This window comes from Drosophila kikkawai, chromosome X (assembly GCF_030179895.1).
Source record: "Drosophila kikkawai strain 14028-0561.14 chromosome X, DkikHiC1v2, whole genome shotgun sequence".
Lineage (NCBI taxonomy): Eukaryota > Metazoa > Arthropoda > Insecta > Diptera > Drosophilidae > Drosophila > Drosophila kikkawai.
Window position 1 is genome coordinate 12,396,586 of NC_091733.1, and position 23,492 is coordinate 12,420,077.

Sequence of the window (23,492 nt, forward strand, 5' to 3'; positions counted from 1 at the left end):
TTCCGCTCTCTCTTGGAGCAGAACAAGTTCTCTCTCTCGTTCGCTACTGAGAGAATATGTTAGCTCGCTTATACATTGCAGGCAAAGCGTGACAGAGTGCGTAATGAGAAAAAATAGAGCGACATTATGCGGTTCTTCTCTAATTGGGTCTTTGGTCAACTGGTTTTTTGTGCATTTGTGGGTATACATTACATTAAAAATTTCTTAAATATTAAAGCTTAGTTTTTAAATTTTTTAAAAATAATTATTATATAATTAGAATATTTTAGATAATTATTAAATAAATAATAGCACATTTAAACAATGAAATCCCTTTAATCCCAAAAAAAAAAAAAAAATTTAAAAACCTAACAACAACAAATTTATTTAGGTAAGTGTATTTAATTTAAGCACATATATATTTATATATACAGGTATACAGGTATATCGGGGTATGGGAGATATTGGTACTCAGCCGCAATAATAAAGTTTGCTGGCAGCCACTTTGGATCTAATGCACTCAGAGTGCCATAAAAGGGGTGGCGTCCCTGACCGGGTGATATATACCGTTTGCCTTTGTCTTTTCTCTCTCACGGTAAAAACTGTATAAATCGAATTATTGGACACAAAGTCAGCTACATCAGAATGTCGGCATGTTTTTGTTGTTGTTTTCAATACAATAACAAAACATAATCGAATTTTCAGTGTATAATTATATTAAAAAGCAACAAAAGGCGAACCAGGGGGTTGTCTTTCAATACAAAAGTAAAGCATGTCTAATGTTATTTACTAGAATTGAAAATTAATTGAAGTGGAAATAGAGTAAATTAATAAAATAGCTATTAATAAAATAGTTAATTAATATTATTAAATATTTTATATCTATTTTATTCAGAAGCTTAAAAAAAACTTCTTATATTCGTTTAAAATCTGAAGTAATGTTGTAATTATTTGACAGCTGGGCGGCCCACTTGTTACGATCGATTTGACAAATGGTTTAAGGTTGCCACATGGTTTGATATAGGGCTAGAGGTAAATTTTGCACACCTTCTATGTTTACAAACTTATTAATTATGTATGAATTTAAGTTCTAAGAAGGTTATTATATTATTTAGAAATTCAAATTTCAATTTTTGCGGAAAATGTAACAATTTTTTGAAAGACCTTTAATAAGTGGAGCTTGATGTGATTAATGGATTTATGTAAAAACAACTATGGATAATTTTAATTTTAATATTATGTATTAAAATATATAATATAAATATAATATTTAATATTGATATACATTAAAATATATGTCTATATATATTTACTATTATTTATTTTTATTTTAAAATCCCTGCCAGGGACTGTAGGCTGTGGTCCTTTGTCCAAGCTATACCTCCTGTACCCTATACATATATGTCACAAGTAATTCTGACGTAACTGAAACTTTTAGGATGTGTGACAGGAAGACAGAGAGACAGGAAGACAGGAGTACAATGCATTATTCGATATATATACACACACACAGAGAGACAAGTGTACCGGCACTCCAAGGCGAATAAAACTACGCAAAGTTTATTCTGCTTCATTTGATAAAATGAGACTGGTGAGTGCCTTTACAGGGTACAGGGTACAGGGTAGTGGGTACTGGGTACTGGGAATAGCAGTCAGTAGTCAGAAGTCGCAACGGATGTGGAGGCGGATGTTGTGAAACCTCTTTGTTGCGGCAAACACTTACGCACACCAACAAGTGGAGCGGAAGTTGACAAACGTGTACCGTAACGTGTACACTGTCACAGTCACAGTCACAACAAAAACAACACCAGCAGTCACAGTTTGTGAGGGAGTGTGTGTGTGTGTGTGTAACACGCACATTTCCGGTGTCTACCCTCCATCTATGTATTTCAAAATTTATCACTAGCTTTTGTTTCGAAACATTCAGGGTGGCCTGACTGACGACTGACTGGCTTTCAATGTTGACAGTTCCTAAAATAAGTTTTCTTTACACTTTCGCCGCAAAAACACTATATATTCCCATCTTGAGTTTTATGGGGTTTCAACAGATAATCTCTGCCTTAGCCTGCTCTCATGGTTTTTAAAAAAACTTTGTTAATCGGATGGTTATCGATGTTTTTCGATTATAATTTGAATTTTGTTTGCACAAACTATAAAACAATTTTTTTTGTTTATTTATTAATAAATAGTTTCAGTTTATATTTATTTAAAGCTTTGAACCTAGCTATATTTTTAAAACTCGAAACATATAGCTTTTTATCTATTTTAAATCGATTTTCCTTTATAAAAATATCGGAAATTTGCCTTTTTAGGTCTGGAACTTGTTCTTATAATTAAAAAAAATTAAGTTTAAAGTGGATTTCTTAGCTTTAAGTTAGGTAAACTTGATTAAACTCGAAAAACATAATTTTTGATCGATTTTTTTTGAAAACTTTAGGCCTGTGAAACCCTCCACATATTTTAAAATTTGATTCTTGTTGTGTGTTCAAGTCCAAGTCCAAGGCAATAGACCATGACCGTGGACAAAGTGGACAAAGATGTAGTTCGATGGCCGGATGGCGGCTGGCTGGTCTGTTTGTTTGACTCACTGACTGGCTGACTGACTGCTGGTTGGATGGATGGATGGTTGGTTGGTTGGTTGGTTGGTTGGTTGGCGACCGAGCACGGTGTAATTGTGCTTCAATGGCAACGAGTACGAGCCCATAAGGGCCAAGAGCGGTGTGCCTGTGCCTCAGTGCTTGACCAACTATTTCGCTTTTGCTCTGGCAAAGGGTATGTCCCAAACTGGGAAATATTTATCTCATTATTTTTGTTGTACAAAATAGCTTGATTATTTTATAACACAATAAAGGCCTAGGGTAATCAAGCAGGTTATTATACTTTTGTTCATAGGTTCTCACCCCATTTCACAATTTTAAAATATCCATTCCGACCCCACAAAGTATATATAGAGGCACTGCTAGAGGTATCAATTTAGACATCAAAAAAATATTCTTATAAAAAAAGAATAGCTTAGCATTATTAAGCAAATAAATAACAATACATCTTTATTTTACTTAAATGTTATCTCTTTTTAAATATGTAAGTAAAATAATTTAATTAATTTTATTAAGAATCCAATTCTTACGATATACATCTAGGGTTTACCAATATACCGTATCACATATCTACCATCTTGGCCAAGAAATCTTTAAAATAATAATAATCCATGAACATTATCCTTAATCGAAAGAAAGATATTGACAGTAAGACATGGGCTTGCCGAGGCTACTCCTTTTTTTTAATGTTACAAATTAATTTTTAAAATATGAAATTTAAAGTTTCTCTTAAACAAACAAAATAATAATAATAAACATAAATATACAAATTAAAGCCGAAAATAAAGTATTGCAAAAATAAACAAAAATTATAGAGTAACCAGTAAAAGTTTATTTTACTTATGTATATATTTAAGATCAGAAATCAGTTAATTCAGTTAATTAAAATGTTATTTTAATTATAAAAAAAGGTAAAAATAATATAAACTTTAATTATTTGTTACAAAATCCTCAATTGGAATTTATAATATTTTTGTATATATTTTTTTTGTATATTTTAAATTATATTTTTATAATATTTTTATGATATTTTCAAAAATTCTCATTTTATATATATACTATTTTTAAAAATCCTCAATTGGAGTTTATAATAGTATTGTTTTCTTATTTTATATTTAAGATTACATTCATTAAAAAAAAACACTATTCATTTAAAATTTTGCTTTAAAAGATAATAATAATAGTTTTCAGAAAAGGTTATTTGTTTATTTTTTCTAGGATTTGGGTTATAATATTGTAAATAATAGAACAATACAAAAATGCTAAATTATTGGACCCAAATTTTTTATGTAATATATATTTGTTAAATTTGAATAAATTTAAATTTGAAGCCTTTTTTTGGGAAAATACTTTTCGTACTTATTTCTTTCACATGCCTTTGCAATATTTTAATAAACTAAGAAATAAAGAAATACGCAAATAGATGAATCAACTAAAAATAAAATTAATTGAAAATTAAAATAGTACATTTGAATTGCTTCAGCCTTTTGACAGCCCAAAAACTCAGCATTTGTCACCTGTGGCCACCTGTTAACATCCTCCCCAACAACTCCTAGGCGGCTGCCGCAGCAATCAATTCAAAAGGTAAGACTTTCTAACAAATATGGGGTGTTTAAATGTTTTTAAATATACAATCTATAATATTTTCATATTTTTTTTAAATATATTCCTGTCAGTTGGGTAGACGTTGAACTTACTCGTGAGCCTCCTCCTCCTTGCTCTCTGGGTATTCGCGGTAGACCAGGTGTAGGATGTGAGTGTGTGTATGGTGTGTATTTTGTTGTTCCAAACAGCTGTGCGGCTTGAAATATATATTTTTTTTGTTGGTTCTTTAGGCACATATGCCTTACATTTTTGGTAACACCAAGGCATATATATCACTTGGAAAAAAATACATTTTTATTTATAATTTTAAACACAGATTTTTTTCTTTATATTTTTTTACGCGTTGTAAACAAATACATTTTATTGTTTTTTTTTTCCTCTTTTCTGTGGGCCAAAATATATATTGAGAGCGTGTGTTTTTGGCACAAACTTCCGCCTCGAACGTCCCGGAATCGAATGAACCAACAACTGTTTCTCCGTTAATAATGAAAACTTTTTGCTGGGCCAAAAACCAGAGCTGCGATGCCTTTTCAACCCCCAATGTGCCACAAGGGCTTGTTGTGTACACCCATACACACACACAGATGGTATATGTACACGCGTATACAGACACGTGTACATGTGTCAGAGGTGTGTGTGTGAGTGAGTGGACCCGAGTGGCTACGGAATCCAGAGGATGGGTTTTACCGAGCAACACGACACGAGGCGAGGCAAGGCAAGGCAACGTAACGCATCCGCATCACAATGGCACTGCAACGCCGCAGCAGCAGCAGCAGCAGCAGCAGCATCATCAGGCGGGTCGCCGAGTGACACGAGCCGCGCCTCGTGCTCTGCCAACTGGCTGGGCACCCCTCCTGCCCGAGCCACTTGGGGCATGACGACGACGGCCACCGACACGACGCCCCGACGCCGATGCTCGGCAGTGCGCACCTTTGAACTGTTGCTGCTCTGCCTGTCAGAGCCACTGGCTGGACAGAGCCACAGCCAGAGCCGGAGCCGGAGCTCGTGCACGTAGACATAGAGAAGAGTATGGAAATTCATCATTTTCTTTCTTTTTTGTTGTTGTTGTATTTTTTTTTTCTTACTTTTTTGTACATTTCTTTTTGCGTATTTTTGCGAGTGCAGCAGACAAGCCGTCTAATGGATGGAATAACGGTAACCGAGCGCCGCGTAGACGACATAAATCTTTTCTAGCTGTTGCTCTGCTTTTGCAACTCAATCGGTTGTGAATGGGATCTTGGTTGATTCCGAGAAAGGAAAGAGTATTTAAGTGGATTCAAAAGCTTGTCAAAAAATGAGAAAGGAAAGAGTATTTAATTAAATTCAAAAACCGTCAAAATATCAGACAGTTATGAGGTGGGAGATTTTGTATAATTATAAAATAATAAAAAAGGTGACAATTGTCAGAAATTTGAGATTATGAGAATAGCTTTGTATAAATAAAATAGAATATTATTTATAATATATTTATGAATATTTTTAAATATTCTTAAATATAAAAACCAATGCAATTTGGAGTGCTTGTTGATTGGAATTGGGATTGAAATACCATTGGTGTTGGTGTATTGTGGAAAGATTCACATTTCTTGTGGAAATAAAACAGTTAATAGTTTATTACATTCATTATTATTTTTTAATATAAAAACAAGTGCAATTTGGAGTGTTTGTTGAGTTGAACCAAATTGGAATACCATTTGTTGGTGTATTGTGGAAAAAACTATATTGCTGGTATTGCTATATGCTAAAAATACTCGGGCATCTGTTAAATATTTTCCAAATATAATAATATATTCCCCGATAAATTCGATACACTCCGTTGCCAGCAAACCTCTAGCCTTAACTGTCCATATATCCCACTTTGTAGAGAGTATGAGACCAAAAATCGGTGGCCAAGCCAAGCCAAGCCCACTTATCCCCAACGACATCACAATCGGTCGGTCGGTTGGCTGACTCGCCTACAAAAAAAAAAAAAAAACAAAAAAACAAAAAAAAAAAAAGAGAAGCGCAATTGAGGCATTTTTACCTTTTTATTAGTACATACACACGGTCAGGCGAGTGGAATCAATGGACCCAGCCAGCCATCGGTGCACACATGACAATAAAAGCCGTGTCCCTGGGTATAGGTGCCTCCAACCGGGCGGAGATAGTGGCAGTGGCTGTGGCTGTGGCTGTGGCAGTGGCAGTGGCAGTGGCAGTGAGGTGACTCCCGACCTCGGCCACGGCCTCGGCACGGCTGTTGGTAACAAAAATCCAGACCAGGGTGGTGGCACGACGCGACGCGGTCAGTGAAATCGAAACAGAAGCACATTAAGCCACGGCTATAAGGCTATAACTATAAAACAGAAACAGCTTTGCATACATTCATTCCCTGGAAAAACGGGGCTTGATTTGCTGCAGCAGCCGGAAAATCGGAAAATAGGAAAATCGCCAAATCGTGGTGTAATACTGAATTTATTTCCATAGCAAAACAGGCGAAAGGCAAATAGATAACCTTGGCTGAGGGTCACTTTATAACCATTTTAAGTATTTATCTAAAGTTTTATAAAAGATAATCTGATAGCTCTAGTAATCGATTTTTAATCGATTTATTGGCTTCGAGAAGCTTTGATTTATTCAAATTAAGGTTAGGTAATTTACTCAAGTATTTATTCACCTTAAAGTTTACACTTGTAAAAATATTTCTCGGTATTTAAGTAAAATCGCACTAAATCTAAGAACTTTTTTGCACAATTTGAAAACATTTCCCATTACTTTAAGGTGAGGCACCTTAAAATCAAGACAAGATATATATTGATATATTTTTTAGTGTACATTTTTATTATAGTTTCTCAAACTTAGGGCAATTTGCTACATTAGGTTTCTTTATTAATTTAAGGGCGAATTGCCCTTATTTTGCTGGTAAATTTTTCATAATATTCTTGGCGAATTCGCCCTAAATTTTTAAATATAAAAATCTCACATGTGCGAACTTATAATAACCAACAGGTTCTAACATCTCCAGAATGAAGTGACGGCTGCCGGTCTTGGGTATATTCAGTGTATGTGCTATATATGTGCTATATAGGTGATATTACATAGTTAATTATCCCAAAAGTAACTCAATATTTTCTTTAATAAAGGAAAACTAAAAAATGTCCTTAAAAATAAGAATAATTTTATACTTTCCAAAATAAACACCCCAGCTTTAAAACAGTTATTTACCTGATTAAAGGTGGAATTAATCTCAAATCTAGGACGAGTCTCCTTTGGCTCCGCTTTAAAGTAAAAATATCTAAATTTGTATTAATTAAATGTAATTTTATGAGGGCAGCTAAAGGTATGTGCTCGCTTAGCCACCACTTAAATGGGTGACAAGTAGAAATTCCAATTAAATGCTGGTGGCTTCTAATTAATTGATTATATTCTTATATGGCAAGGACGATTTTTGCTGGTGGACCGCAGAATTAATTATGATTTGACTTTGGTGTAAGTTAAAGAAACATTTTGTGGTCGCTGCAGACTAACAAATGGCTGCTGCTGCTGATGCTGCTGCGCTCCCAGGCCGCACTGCAGGTTGCGGCGACTGCTGCGGGGCTGGCCATACCCATCTCCATTTCCATCCCCATCCAGACATATTGTTGGCACATTGGACGTGGTTTTTAATTTGCCTTATCTCTGTGCTCTGGCTCCTTTGGCCGGGCTCACTTAATTTATACCTTACTCAGGGGCTCCAAGAAGGTCCCGGGCATTATATCAAGAAAATTATTTTCGTCAGGTTAATTGGAATTTTGCACAGATATATACATGTATATATATTTATAGATATATATATAAGTTTGGTAACAAAGCGCTCAGCGTGATTATGTGCTGTTTTAGCGTTTCAAAAGAAAATGGGCTATGCAACTCTGAGTTTATAAACGTAAAATGACCCAAGGGTTTCGGGTTCTTTGCCAAGTTAATAATTATTTTTAAATAAATTATTATTAAATATTTTTTTGATAAATGTTGTATTAAACAAGTAATATAAAAAAGGTAGTTATCCTATTTTTGTAACAATGTTCAACTAGGTGGCAGCCTTTAGCAAGAGAAGATCGAATTAGATGGGCAGCCCAGCTGGCAATCGAAACGGATGGACAGTCCGCCTCTCAAGTGATCCTTGAATGTCCTTTAACTTTTTCTTGTATGAACAAAACATTCTTTTTATCTTACTAAAATATAACAATAAGTTATATATTATTAAAAAAAATATAAGTTATATATTAAAAATATAAGTCCCCGAAAAATCAACCTTAACATGAAGTACCCTCTTGTCTGCCTGCCAAAAGGCAAGCCTTTCCTCGGGTTAATTTCCTTGTAAGTGCCCGCGTTCAAATATAATTAAGGCAAGGTGTACGCGGCCTTTAACGGAGACTGTTAATTTAGTGTATGTTGTGTGCGTGTCCCTGCCTCATGTCGTAAGTGTGTGTATTTGCATTAATACGTACATATACGTAAAGCATATGGAAGGACGAGAGTCTCGGGCACTCGGCACTCGACACTCGACACTCGGCGGCAGTGCTTGGACGCCTTTTGCGTGTTGCGACAAAGGTGTTAACACCAACAAGTTGCCTTTGCTATGATGACAATAGAACAATTGGCCATGGGTGGCCATTGGCATTGTCGTGCCGGAGATTTTTCGCATATTTATACAGGTGTGCCCGGCAGATGATAACCGAAGGTGACCGCCGGGCAGGTGGGGCAACAGGCAACCGGCATCAGGCGGCAGGAGAAGAGGCGCGTCGCACAAGGCAATCAGTCTGTGTCAAAGCTGGGAGGGAGTGCACGAAGTGCCTTTGATATTGTTGACACAAGCAGGACAGCTACAGCAGGCAGGCTGGCCCCAAAACGGAGGACGACAGGACGAGGTGCGATGGTTACAGTGATGCAACAATTTTCCAAAGGATTAAAGTTGTCGTACAGACGCATGATTGCGTTAAAAAAAAAAAATGAAAAAGAACTATGTATGTATACAACGAGAAGCAATAACGAACGAACGCAGGAAGGACTCTCCACGTCTCGTTCGAATCCTTAACCGGTTGGGGTTCGAGACGAGTGAATAATTGTTGGAAAAGCTAGCCTGTGATCGCGCTGGTTTTTCCCGGTTTTTATGCGAGGTCCAAGCTATTTGTTAATTTATTTACAAACCATATATGAGGCCAGAAAGGGGAGGGAGCTGCCCCCTTTGCCACTTCACGCGTTAAGTGCTCATTCATACACTTGAATACGTTTTCGTTTTCGGGGCGTGTGTGTGGTGGTTCGGCCTGCTGCTAAAACAAAGGTGGTTGGAAGGGGCCCTTTGACGGTGGTTAACGGATTGGAGTTATCCCTGCCGGGAGACTATGCTAAATTAGTTCCAGTTTATCGCGTCGAGAACCTGTTTTGCATAAATTAAACATGTAAGGATTAACAGGATATCCTGCTGAATAGCTCATCTACTGTTTTTAATTCAAGTGTATTTGGAAGGGTTTAAGTAATGTGTAAGACAATAAATAAATGGTTTAATACACATAATGTTATCCATATCGAAAACCTATCAAAGAGCATAGAATTTGGAGGTATAAGTTTGCCGGGAAATTGAATTGGGAATTGTAAGGCAAAAATATCAGAATACCCTGTCCTTTGTAAAAACTAGATGGCAGGCAACCTCGTGGAATTGAATTTTGGAGCAAGTGGACAGCCCCATAGATTGGGAAATTTATCATAACTCAGCTAAAAAATGGTTAATTTCGATTCGGAAACCTTTTCAGTGTTAGTTTTTATTCGGTTAATAAATCTGCATATCAAATTTAACAGTTTTTTAAATTTAATTTTTTGCCAAATTTTTTTTTTACAATTTTAACGATCTAACATCAAGAATATATATGATTTATAGGGTCGGAAATGACTGAATTGCAAGCTTATGACTGAAATGGTAATACCCTAGAACTTTTTATTAGATTAATAAATTATTTAGTTTAAACATAAAAAATTTCATAAATTTTTCAACTCATAGAAAATAGCTACATTTTGAGTAATTTTGATAAAAAATAAATATAAGAACTTTTGCCAATTATTTCCTTACAGTAATAGGTATTATTGTATCCTCAGGCCAATAATCTGAATAATTGCATCTTGGCTGTGTTGGCACATTGCTGGGTGCCAATAAAATGGGGCTAAAGGACTTGGAAGTCGCTCATTCTGCGTGGAGATTATACTGCGGCTCCTTATAATTTGGAAAGTGTTTTTGTACAATAAATTTGATGGGGGCTCCGCTCTGGTTTCACCAGCATGGCCTTATCTTTCACGCATATTAATAATGCTTCGTCATTAGACGACTCTACGCAGATGCAGACAGGGGCAACAATACCTGCAGCAGGAGCAGGAAGCTGGAGCCACAGCAACGGCAACGGCAAAGGACATCCAGGTGGGGAGCAGCAGCAGCAGTTGACGTTACAACTCAGCAAAAAGTAAAGGCAAACATGCGAAGGAGTTGGCTTGGCTTTGGCGCTGTTGGCAAACAACTAGAAGCGAGCCAAGCTAAAAAGTCCACAACGAAAAGCGCTGAGAAGATTCCATTTTAACATCTCATTAACTTGAGCGGCGCAGACGTGCTGTTTGGATGGGCGCCTGCCCACCGCCTCTGCCCGGTAAGGGGCTTGCAGATTGCTCGGATGGTGTCCGCGGCATGGGTATAAAGTTGCAATAATTTAACAATTCCGCCCTCTTAATTGCCTGCCACATTTCATTTTAACGTGAGTCCGCGTCTCGTTTGCCCTAGCACGGGGCTAAGCTGCATATAAACACATACATATATGTACATATATACATATCCGGCAGCTTAGCCCCGATTTTTACCAGGAACACATGCCTTTAAATGGACAAAGTTTTTGAGGTAGGATATCTAAGTAAGCTAGGTTTAAGCAAGTTTAAAGACTACGTTTACAAAATATATTTAATATTTATAAATATTTAATATATTTTACATTTGTAAATAACTTTGCTAACTTTTTACTTAAAAAACAGATCTCAAAGTCAACTATTTTCTCTCCAGTCTGCTTGACAACTTGTTTTGAACGCTTGACAGCTGGACTGGACTAGGTTGCCACCTAGTTTAACATCGTTGAAGAAGTTCATATACTTCTGATTTGGCATATATTTATTTATAATGGATATACATATGTATATTTTCTTGATCTTCTAGGCATCAGGAATTTGTATTATTTCTGAAGACCCCCAAGCCTTCAACTTAATTGTGAATGCCCGAAAACCCGTTTGCCCTAGCACGGGGCTAAGCTGCATATAAACACATACATATACATATGTACATATGTATATACAGTCTTATGACTCCCATCCAGCTTATTTTCTCGAGCAGAGCTCGCTCTTTCGAATATGTCAAGCAGATACGCTTAATGCGAAATTAAATGAAAACACCTTAATTGCAGGGAGCGCGTCGCGTCGCGTCAGACATGGTTGCACAGCACGACGCAGCACGAGTGTCGCAACCGTTGCCAGACTACACACAGGGCGTGGTGGGGTGATCAGGGGAGGAACGTTTTATAATTTTACGCATTTTCGCAGCCATAATAATAGTATGAACAACGAGTGTGTGTGTGTCCTGGATGGGAGTTTCATTGCACGTTTTGTCATGTGGTACGTTTTGGTTTGGTTACCAAAAAGCGTTATAAAAATGTTATTATGACACCTTTATGACACTTCCAGATGCTGATTATGATGAAGATAAAGGTATCCACTCAGTGGCAGTAATGCAAAGAGGTTAGACAATTGTTAAGAAGGGAACTTGCATAAAGGAATAAATGGGAAAAGTTAAGAAAAATATATATTTTTAATAAAAGTGTAGCAGCTTTGAAGGATCCTTGATTGAAGCAAGTGGGCAGCTCAGCTGTGAAATCTGTTATTTTGCAAAAGCTCAAACTCTCTCTCTGTGATTCTTGGTTTTCAAATCACAGAGCTCATTCTAAATTTTCCTTTTTTGTTTATTAAACCATCGATGTTATGATGAATAAATATCCAACATGGAATGTAATCAGACACTTTGATGGCAAAGCTTTCTGTACAAAACTACTTACTTCTTCCTTGGCATGGAAAAATAGGGAAATTACTATAATTGTATTCCCATATGCAATGAGCTGCAGAGCTGAAGAGTTGCAGAGTGCTCATTGCATATGCCAATCGACTGACTGTCACACATGGATGCCTGGACGTGCAGGGCTGCATGGCATATTAGGGTGGACCTTAGTTGTAAAGTGGGGATAACTGAAAAAATAATATAATTAAATAAATATATATAAAAAAATATAAATAACAAAATAAATATACAAAATATAAATAAATATAAAAATATATAAATTAATAAAAAAAATAAATGAATTAATAAATAAATAAAAAATAATTATATAAAGAAATATAAATAAATAAATAAAAATATAAAATAAAAATCCCAACTCTTTAAAAATCAAGGGTCACCCTAACCCCCCACTTTGGGGGAAAACGAGGGAGCCGCCCTGCTCCGTTCCGCTTAATAGTGTTAGCATTGTGAATGAAAACGTGCCAATGTGTGGAAGTAATTTGTATTTTCATTAGGTGGGCAACATTCGAGCTCTCAGTACTGTTTAGTAACAATAACAACTCCACACGGATGCTCTGCAGTGTGTGGAAGCCCAAAGGATGCCGCATCTCCCCAAGCGCCGCCGATGCCTCCCATATATTCATGTGTCCCTGGCAACAGCTTAGGTTAAGTGCCAGTGCCAGTGCCTGGCCAGCTCCTGGCGGGACACGGTCTGCGATTAAAGTCCTGGGTGCAGCCAAGACAAGCGCCAATTACACTCGCACTTCCCCCTGAAAAACCTGCAGATCTGGAGAGAGTCCTGCCTCAACTCATTTCCCTTTCGAGCTGCGTCGCCCAGGATAACCCTGAAAAACCCAAAACTCAAAAGCGGATATGAATTGTGAGCGCGGAAAATGAACAGAAATTAAGTGACTTCCGTCGTGGCAATGTCTCGCCGTCTGGTCATGCGAAAATGTTATTTGAAATCGGAATTCGGAGTCGGAGAGTGTCCGCAGGGATACAGTTTTGTAGGAAGCCTCGTCATCAATCAGTGGAACGGAATAAATTTACAATTTGGCAATTACATTTTGTATTTATTTATTTGTGTATTTTTGGCCTGCTGACACATGTGTGTATTTTGGAAAATGTAGATGGAGTATATATCTATAAATTTTTTTCTATATATTTCTTTAGTTTATTTTGAAAGAATATCAAAGAGTTGAAGAATATATAAGGTATATAAAATATAAATATAATATTTATAAAATTCAAAACGCTCAAATTTTATAAATATTATATTTACATTTTATATATATTATTTTATTTATATTTTATTAATTATATTTTGTATATTTTATATATTATTATATTATATATATTTTATATATTTTGGTTACATTTTTAGAGGCTTTTGAATTTTATAAAGGTATATAAATATTTGTTATTTACATATTTTTATTTTTATATATTTTTATTTTTATATATTTTTTTATAATTTTTATATGTTAATTATATGTTTTTTATATATTTTTTATTTATTTTGTATATATTTTTTATATATTTTGTATATATTTTTTAATATTTTTGTTATATTGTTATCGCCCAGGGCATCCTCGAATTCGACTAGACCCCAAGACTTATTCCACTTAATATTGCTTCCTGCTTTATATTCAACACCGAAATTGTCTGCTCAATAGTGGTACCTGTATCCGTGAAGTAGGGAAACCCTAGGATATATATATATATATTTAGAAGGATGCTGGCTGGCGGTGATTGCACACCTTTAACATACACACAGCTCGTGACAAATTGAAACTGAAAAGGCATCACAAGTTCAAAATCATAACTGTCTAGGCGAAGGTAAAGGTTGTGTGTGGTGTGTGTGTGTGTGTGTGTGTGTGTTTGGTGTGTGAGGTGTACTTGCTGGCTGGTTATGAGTTATGAAAATCTACAAATAATGCAGGAAGAATGCGCATGAATATGAATATAAATTGAATTTACTGCCGTAGTAAAGAGTGAATCATATTTATATTTATTTGACCATGAATAAGTGTGTGCCAGTATATAAAGCAGGAAAATATAAAGGGAAGTGTACTGGAAAGATATTTGATTTTTTTTTAGAATTTTGTCTAGAAAAATTTCAGATTTTTAATAACAATTATTGTGTGAAAGAAAATATTGAAATGTTTTAGAAAGTAAAAGCAAAAATGAAAATTGAAATAAATGTTGAAATTTATAAATAATAATATATAAAAAATACATATTTATTTACCTTAAATAAAAATGAGCTGAATCTTGTTCTCAAAACGTAACTCCCCTTATTAAAACCCCTTCTAAATAATACCTAAAACCCCGTATAGGGTATACTGCTCGTCGACCAACTCCCAGCTAAAACCCAATATCCTTTTAGTTGTTTTTATTTATTTACCTTTAGGTACGTGTGTACATGCGAATGTTTACTGTTTTCAGTTTTCAGTTTTCGATACGCCACAGATTGAAAGCAAAAGTTAAAAATGCTCTCCCCAAACATAGATTAGGCCATTTCCTTCGTTCCCAATGTGTTTTTGGGGTAGTATCTACATTTGACATGCTTTTATCTGTTTAGCGTGTTTATTTGCACAGGAAACTCATTACGCAAATCTCCCCCAAAGCTATACGTAAATCCTTTTAGGGTCTCCAATAATGCCGCTCGCTGCATGCCGAGGCTTTAGCTCCTTTCAAGTGAGAAGGAGGGGGAGCTGGGGGACCAGGACTGCCCGCATTTTGTAGTATGTGTTGTATATCGTATATATTATATATATATTTTTTTTTTATTTTTTTATATAAAGGCAAAAAGGTTTTATACTTTAATCGAGACTAGAGTTCTCCTATTTTGAATGCCATTTGAGCAACTTTTTGGATTGATTGACCAAACATAGCTACAGTTTGCGTTTAAATAGCTTTCAGAGATGTAAACTCTCGAATGTTTATACTTTTTCTTGGGAATAAGACAAAGCAAATGATAAAAAAGAATAATTTTCAATTTCATTTGCCACCTGCGTCACGGGACTACTCTTTTTCTTGATGGGGAAAGTTAAGGAAAAGTAGGGAAAATAGTAAGGGTATAGTTGCAAGCTAATAAAACTATTAAAAAATAAATAAAATTTATTTAAAATAGAATATAGTTAATTGAAAGTTGCTAGAATGACAGAAAGCAAGCCAATCAAGTTTGAACAAGAGAATCCTTTGACAGCTGGACTGTCCACTTGCTACAAACGCCTCTAAGCTAAGAGCTTAAGGTTGCAACCTAATCAAATATTGCTAAAATATTTATAAATTATATTTATTATATATTTCTAAATTAATACTTTCGTAAGAGCATTCAATGTTCTTTATCAACAATGTTCTATAGAAGCCAGTGCAATTGCTTTCTATATGTATGCTTCTATGCTTTTTTCCAACTTTAATTTCAAGTGCAAGTCCAAGTTACTGAAATGGCAACAACAATGGCCAACTTTTTTTTTTCGTACATTAAGCCGACGTAGAGCGGCGGCTTTGATGATAAAATTGAAACCTCTTTTTGGTATATAATGGGTAGCTATGAGAGACTATCAAGGCTTTTACTTGTAACATTTAAATAAAGTATACACAAATTCTGGTTAATTTAGAGAAAACTTTTCTAATAAATAGAAATTAAAGAAGATTATTTGTGGAATAAATTTTACTGTAAATATAAAATTACTGGGTATTCTCAGGTCGAGTCTCATCGTTAATACATTAAAATTCTGTTTAATTTTGAGAAAACTTTTCTAATTAATAATAGTTCAAGTAGATTTATTTGTAGAATAAATTTCCTACAAGTATAAAATTGATGGGTATTCCCTAGTCGAGTCTTCACCTTTTTTTAACGTTACGGCACAGTCGGTTCCAGTTTGTGTTCGGTGTCGGAGTAAAACAGTAAATAATAAACAGAACGCAGAACGGTGAACAGAGTCCTGGGTTGGGGTCCTTTTCCCCTCTTCTTCCTTTTTTTTTTTTGTCGTTTTATTTATGCCGACATCTATGGAGCTCCACTCCTTGCCAGCAGCAGCATCAGCCAGGTGCCGCTATCGAAAACAAAACGCAACAAAACCAGGCAAAAAATGTCTCACAACTTTTAATTAGTTTTTGCTTAAAAGTGACGCACGAAGCACGCTCGCGTTTGTGGTATCAGGCTCAAGTGGCAGCGCCAGTTGGAGGTGGAGCAAATCCCGGACTTGGATTGCACTGAATATCCGGGATTCCGGGCCAGGAGAGGGTAGAGCCAGAGCCATATATAGGCTGGCTAGAAGATAATCGGACCCGAAAAAAATTGTGGCAGCACCTGGTAAGCCGTTTTAACTAGAATCGAAATCAAGCTTAAATTCTGCAATTCTGTGTGTTTCTCTTTAACTTTCCAGGTTGGTGAGGCAAAAGAACCCTGGCCAGGACCAAATTAATTGCATTTCATGAGGTCGCGACACCTTTTGGGCCAAGTCTTTGACTTTTTGCTGAATGAGGGGAAAATGTTAATTACTTTTAATGCTGTGATGGAATGTCAACAGTGTTTGGGTTCTCTTACTCCTCAGTTCCTCACTTCCTCAGTTCATATTAAAACTAAAATAAGATATAATGTCCAGCTCACAAAGGACACACAGACAAATTTGAAGATTAACTCACTTATTACATTATTCACAATTCCAAAAATAATCATTTCTGTTATTATTAAGTAGTTAATTTAAGAGTTATTTTTTCAAGAGATTTACCAGTAAAGTTGCCTCTTTAAGGTCCTGAAATATAGCATATCCTTTAATCAACTGAATAACAAAACTGAAACGGTCAAAGGCTGGCATTTGGTGTGGCTTCAAATTGAAATGAACAAACCACAGCAAAGCTCCGGAGCAACTTCCTCTCGTCCACCTTAACGCCTTCGAAAAGGGACGCTATGCAGTTGTGGCAAAGTCCTGCGTACTTTGTCACTTCCTAAGCAGTCTTAGGCTTTGGCTCCCTTAATGTTTTTGGCGGTTTCTGCCACGGCACCAAACTTGGCCAAGAGACAGAACAGAGGGCTTCTGATTTGGTCATCTTTCCTTTAAAGTGTCCTGTTTTGTCACTTAAATTATAAACTCTTCGTCCATTTAAATTGCCAATAAAAAACTCAGGGCAAGCATCCTTCAATTTATAAGCAACCTTTAGGTATTTGTTTTACATTTATGATTAAGCGTCTTTACTGCTTCACATCCTTGCTGTTCCTGGAGAAAGGACCACCACCAGGACGAATGTTAAAATGCGTCAAGGCTTTACGTCTGGTTACTATGCGTATCCTGTTTGTGAAAAGACCCACACAGAGACAGAAACAGCGAGAGAAAGAGAGAGAGAGAGTGGAGAGAAAGAGAGCCAATCTAGCTCGGCTGTTGCGCTGTAAACAAACAAATGTGAATTTTCAAGTTTTGCCCCCCGTTTTCTCCTCTCTTTTTATTTTTTTTTTTTATTGAACTTGGAAGTTGCATAATAAACTATGGCAAGTTGTATAGAATTTATTGTCAGTCGAGGAGTTTTTGCGGCTCTTGTATTTCGAGATAGAAGTCACATTTGTGCCGCCTCGACAGACGGAATGGAGAGTCACTTGATTTGTGTGTTCTACGCGTGAGGATGCGACGAGTATCCTTGTTTTTACACAATTTATATGTAATTTGGAGAAGCAATTGTTAAAAAAAAAAAGTTAAATATTGAACAGGAATTAATTTATTAATTTTTTGAAAAGGTTTTCATTAAGAGGTTACTTTTTTAATTTGGATTTTATTTATTTCATTTTTATTTGTTATTTATTTAATTTATTTATAGTAAAATAAAAGAGAGGAAGAAAGAGAGATAGAGCGGGAGAGAGCGGGATATCACAGTAGGACTGTCCACTTGTTGCAAATCAAGAGCTGCCACCTAGTCTCACATGGCCAAAGCAGGGAAAGCTAAAAAACTAAAATAATAGCTCAAAAAATAATAAATAAAAATAAATTAAGCATACTTTGTGATGAAAAAATACCTTTATTCAGGATTCCTAGTATCCTTGTATCCCCTTTATTCAGTGTAACCTTTTGTGAAACGAATGCTTGGCCAGGAAAGACTGCCATGTGATCAGAGGACAACCAGCGAGCGACCAATGTTATTGTCACACTTCAGTAAGCCGAAATCAATACGCTTAAATCGCATAATGTACGAGCATTTGAATATAATTTTGGTCTAACAACGAAAGCGGATTTCTTATTGGGGAGAAGGAGAAAATGAAAAGCGAGCGAAAGCCCGGGGCCATTGTTTGGCTCACCGACAACTTTACACTCTCCTTCCCCTTCCCAGACTTGGTCACAGACTCAGAAGCGGAGCCACTCCCTCAGACTCCAGCCCATCCGAGGAGCAAGGAGCAAGCATCCCATCCTGGTGGAGTAGCCCAGGGCAGGCCTCACGAGCAGTGTAATGTAAATGAACTGCTGTCACCGCCCCCAAAAGTTCCTGACAGGTGAGAACAATGTAGAAGTCAAATAATAATAGTGGGGGAAGCCCCCTCTATTCCACCCACCAATTTTGGGTGTGAAAATCCAGTTGCTGCTCTGAGACAACAGGCGGCGGCGGGTATACCGCCGAATGTCAGCGGTCCCTCTCGCATTATTAAGATTGTTAAAAGCCAAGATATTGATTTATGCAGATAAGCGCTATTATGCCAAAGTGCCAGTGAGCTGAGCCAACCCCCCAACCCCCCAGCAGCGACCCTGACTGACTGACTGACTGACTGACTGACTGACTGCCTAATGGTGCCTGTTAGGCATGTTTGTCGGGCTCCAAGCTCCAAGCTCCTGCTTCTCCCCATCACTTGGGCTTGTTACGAGTGTGTCTTTACATCCTTGTCTCTCAGCCAGGACACTGATGAGCCGCAGGCAAGTGAAGGAAACGGAAAAGGAGACGGAGACCAAGACCCAGAGTGAGTGAGGGAGACCTGCATACATTCCTTAAGTCAAGCTCAATCACTTAATGTCGCGTAGGTTCCCGGAGCATGTTTGAGGAATCGATGTCTCGTCCACAACATTTAAATTTCAATTATTTCTTCTGTGACAAGCATAAGCCTAATTCACAGTGCCACCTTAACGGATATAGAAAAGATGCGAAAGTCTTGAAAAACAGCCCTTGTTTTTTATTTTGTTGCTGTTTTTTTTGTTGTGCAATAAATCAAAACAAATCCCTTTGCTTGAATTTCAATGTTGCACAGCAAACAACTTGGCGATTTACGTGTGTAAAAGTATGTATATACTTGTACACACATCGCCCACAGAGAGATAGAGAGAGCGAGAGCTTTACGCTATATACTCTAGCCTAAATATATACACTCATAAAAAAATTATTTATATTATAAATAATAAATTATATTAAATAATTGAAGAAAAATTGCCCTAAAGGTAAGAAAGTTTTTCTACAAATAAGACAAATAAGTTTTCATGAATTTAAGGCAAGGCTTTTTTAAAATCAAAACAAGACAGTGTAAATATTATTTTGTAGTGTTAATTTGTGGTTAATGTTTGTTATAAATGTAGAGTTATTTTCTTCGTTAATATCCTTTCTTAATTTAAGTTTGAAAAGCACTTTTTTTCATTAAAAACCTTGGTGAATTTTTCTAAAATTTTGTTTGGCAAAAAAACTCACATGTGCACATCTAATTCCCAACTGGTTCTAACATCCCTGGTTGCCGGTGACTTACTCCTAAATTAACTCACTCAGATGGAGTTCTCGTTTTTACTCTCTCTGTTTTTTGCTTTTATTTTGATATTAATTCGTGGAGAGTGTGACAACTGTACTTTAAATCAAGGCTTCAATTTATTATCTTTCTTTATATATTTTTTTTCCATTTATTTATTTACTTATTTCACCAATAGAAAGACGCCTTAACTTGGCTGCTTAAATACTTAATTAATACTAATTTTATGTAAATTTAGGTAAAATGTTGTATTTGGTCCTATATTTCAGCATAAGCTGCCTCCTTAAGGCCTCCCTTAAATGGTTTTAATTTCATAGGAAAAACCCCTTAATTATTTTTACATTTTACCTAAAATATAAAGTAAAAGTTGCTTGTCTTATTGTGTGCCTTGTTAGCCAAAAAGTGTTCAGGCGAGGCGTCAAATGAAAATTTAAGAAATGCGCGGAAAATATTTTCCGTAAATGCCAGACAAACCCCCCCTAAGGCTTGGGGGGGGGTCGTGCTGGCTTCGAATTTTCTGGTTATTTTATGATTTGCTTATATTTCTTTAAGGTTTTTATTTACCTATTTTAAATGTTAAATTTTTTTTTAAGATTTAATTTTTTCATATATTTTTGTATATATATTTTAAAAACCTTAAAAACCTTTATGATTTCTAGTTTTTTTAAATTATGAAAAATATAAAAAGAAAAACAATCGTATAATATTTTTATGTATTTTTCATAACTTAAAAAAACTGTTTAGTGTTTTAAAGTTATAAGAAATATAAAAAAATACATTCTTATATTATAATTATCAATCTTTGTAATCTTTAACCTTAACCCACAAGTTAAGGGTTGATTTTACAAAGGACCCAACTTCCTTGGCTTTTTTTTTTGTATGATTTCCGTTTATTCAATTGGCGGAAGGAGCTGGAAAAGGAACCCCAAAAGAGAAGGGGTTATGGCCAAAAGGTGAACTCTGAACTCTGTTAATTAGTGCCATTCAGCTCAGTCATAGAATAAATATAACTTGGAAGTTCTGGGTTGATGAAGATAATGAATCAATCGATAAAACCAAAAGTTAAAAAAATAAAGGTGGCTATGCAAATTGAATGAAGGATGCTATTTGCATAATTTGTTTCTCTTTTTTGCGTTTTGGAAAAGAAAAGCTAAAAGCCTTAGGAACAACAGCAGACTTTAAGGAGATCATGGGGTTTGATCAGGTTCAGGTAAGGATCTCTAAGGAGAGGGAGTTTCAGTAGTTTCTAGGAGCTAGGAGGAGTTTCTAGGAGTAAAGAGGAGCTTGGAGGAGCTAGGAGGAGCTAGTAAGAGCTTGGAGGAGCCTTGAGCATCTCCAAGAAGCAGCTATAAACCGCCAGCATGTCATGAAGTTCAGCGCGAGAACAATAACAGCTTCTCCCTTAATTCTGTTCGGTTCTGCGCCCTGCGTCCTACGTCCTGCGTCCTTCGTCCTACGTCCTTCGATACGCAGTGCAATGCCAAATGAATAAATCCATTTAAATTGCAACATCCATGACTTGCGGGGCTATTCATCCCGAGTGCTGTGATGAAGACGACGACGAGGAAGCCAGAGAGCCTGGTAAAGGGCCAGCGGAAAACGCAATGAAAACGCATTTCGTATACATTTTCTCTGCATTTATTTTCCCTTCTTTTATTTCTTCTTTTTTCCCTTCTATTTTCTTTTTTTCTTACTTTTTTCCTTATTTTTTTTCTTACTGCCAGAGTCTGCCACAGCCACAGCCATCGCCATCCTCCTCCGCCTCCTTTGGCCTAACAAGCGCAAAGTTAAAAGGACAGTCTAAGGCAGTACATGTTTGTATATATATAAAAATATATATATATTAATACCAGGATATATACATATAAATGGTTAGGTGGGTACATATCGTAAGTATATGTATTTCAGGCGTACAAAAAAGAATGCTAAATCATGGATGAAGTGGATTCCCGGGCACAGCTTGCCCGCCGTTCGCCGTTTGCCCGCCGTATAATTGCATCGAACGCCGAAGCGAATGCTCCTCTAATTTGGTTCCCCAGGGCCAGGAGACGGTAAAGCAGCAGGAGGTCAGACCCAGACTGACCCAGGACCTAGACCAGGCCGCGTCACATGGTGCGAATGATCGTTGCCATATTGTGCAAATGGCTAGGAACAGGAAGAGGAACAAGAACAGGTCCTGGGACCTGGGACCTGGGACCTAGGAACAGGAACAAGAACAGGACCTAGTACCTAGGACCAGGACATTTGCAGAACCCTGACCACGGCCAGTGGACGCCATTTGACGCCATCGGCGGGTTGCTGCGGCGCTAAAAGGAAATTGTGATTGCTGCATAAAATGCTTTTAGAATGGTTGCCAATCGATTTTGGCACGGATTGGCAATGGCAACAGGAAGAGGAACAGCAATAGGAGCAACAGCAGCAACAGCAGCAGCAGCAACAGCAGCAGGAGGCTGGAGAGCATGTCCTGGGGTCCAGGGCCACGCCGATAAGCGGCTGACGTCGCATCCCATGGAATGTGCGATTTAAAATTGATTGTGAAACATTTGTACTGAATTGGAGTTTCGTATTTTCGTTCGGCTCTTTGTTCGACTTTTGTCCTCATGCAAAAATGGGAGCAACAACAGGGACCAGGAGGAGCACCAGCAGCAGGAGCAGGAAAGTCACAAGGAGAGAGGGTGGCGCAACAAAAATGAAACCGAAATTGTGCGGCTTGCAGCGAACACAAAATACTATCAACAGCAGATGGTGGAGAGACAGGAGCAGCAGCAGGAGCAGGAGGAGCAGCAGCAGCAGGACGAGGAGCAGCAGGATCAACCTAGATGACAGAGTCACAAAGACCAAACAACATGTTGCCATTGGCTTGAATTGTGTTTAACAAATTATGTTTAACATTTGTGGTCAAGTTGGCAAAAACAGAGACCAGGACACGAGACCAGAATTATTCTTAGAACGATCGTGTGTCCCTGGTACTATTTAGGGATCAGTAAACAGGGAAACCTTACACCCCTGCTTCTATATATGACAGGAATAAGCTGCTAGCAATGGTTGGCATTATGGCATTTATGCAGGACCTACCAGGAGGCAGGATCTACCTGGAGGTAGGACCTACCAAGAGGCAAAACCCACTAGGAGGTAAGACCCACCAGTATAACAATCCAACCCAAAGCTAGGTTATCCGTGCTCGAATTTCTTTTTACCCTCGATGCTCTCTTCGCCAAAAAGGACTCTAGTCCGAGTTACTATCTCGACAAAAAGGGTAGCCGGCAGGACACTGAATTAAGTCACGTGCTGACATTTAAGTCCGAACGTGCAACACGAAACGTTTTCAGTTTTCAGTGTTTTTTTTCCCCTTCTTTTTTTTACAGGACACGGAAGAGGCCGCCAGCGATTAAGTGTTGTCTCACTTGGACAGCCAATCTGTGGACACACCGGGGCATAACTCCAGGGACAGGAGTGTCCTGTGGGCCAGACTTTGTCCGAGTGCGTTGTGTCGCTGCTTTATAATGGCTTT

At 37.0% G+C, this 23,492-nt stretch overlaps 1 protein-coding gene across 1 annotated transcript; it reads left to right on the plus strand.

Annotated features, from left to right (window-relative positions):
* Positions 1 to 4,857: 4,857 nt before the first annotated feature.
* On the plus strand, positions 4,858 to 22,804 carry LOC138929231 (uncharacterized). The gene is made up of 6 exons (XM_070288554.1): positions 4,858 to 5,192; positions 6,305 to 6,462; positions 18,595 to 18,754; positions 19,152 to 19,213; positions 21,941 to 22,154; positions 22,606 to 22,804. Exons 1-6 carry the CDS (start codon positions 4,858 to 4,860, stop codon positions 22,802 to 22,804), a joined length of 1,128 nt encoding a protein of 375 aa, XP_070144655.1.
* Positions 22,805 to 23,492: the final 688 nt, after the last annotated feature.

Coding starts and splice junctions, on each gene's coding strand:
- LOC138929231 (XM_070288554.1), top strand. CDS start 4,858: ATGGGTTTTACCGAGCAACACGACACGAGGCGAGGCAAGGCAAGGCAA. Junction 18,755..19,151: donor CCCCCAAAAGTTCCTGACAG/GTGAGAACAATG, acceptor TCTCTCAGCCAG/GACACTGATGAGCCGCAGGC. Junction 19,214..21,940: donor GACGGAGACCAAGACCCAGA/GTGAGTGAGGGA, acceptor TCCCGGGCACAG/CTTGCCCGCCGTTCGCCGTT.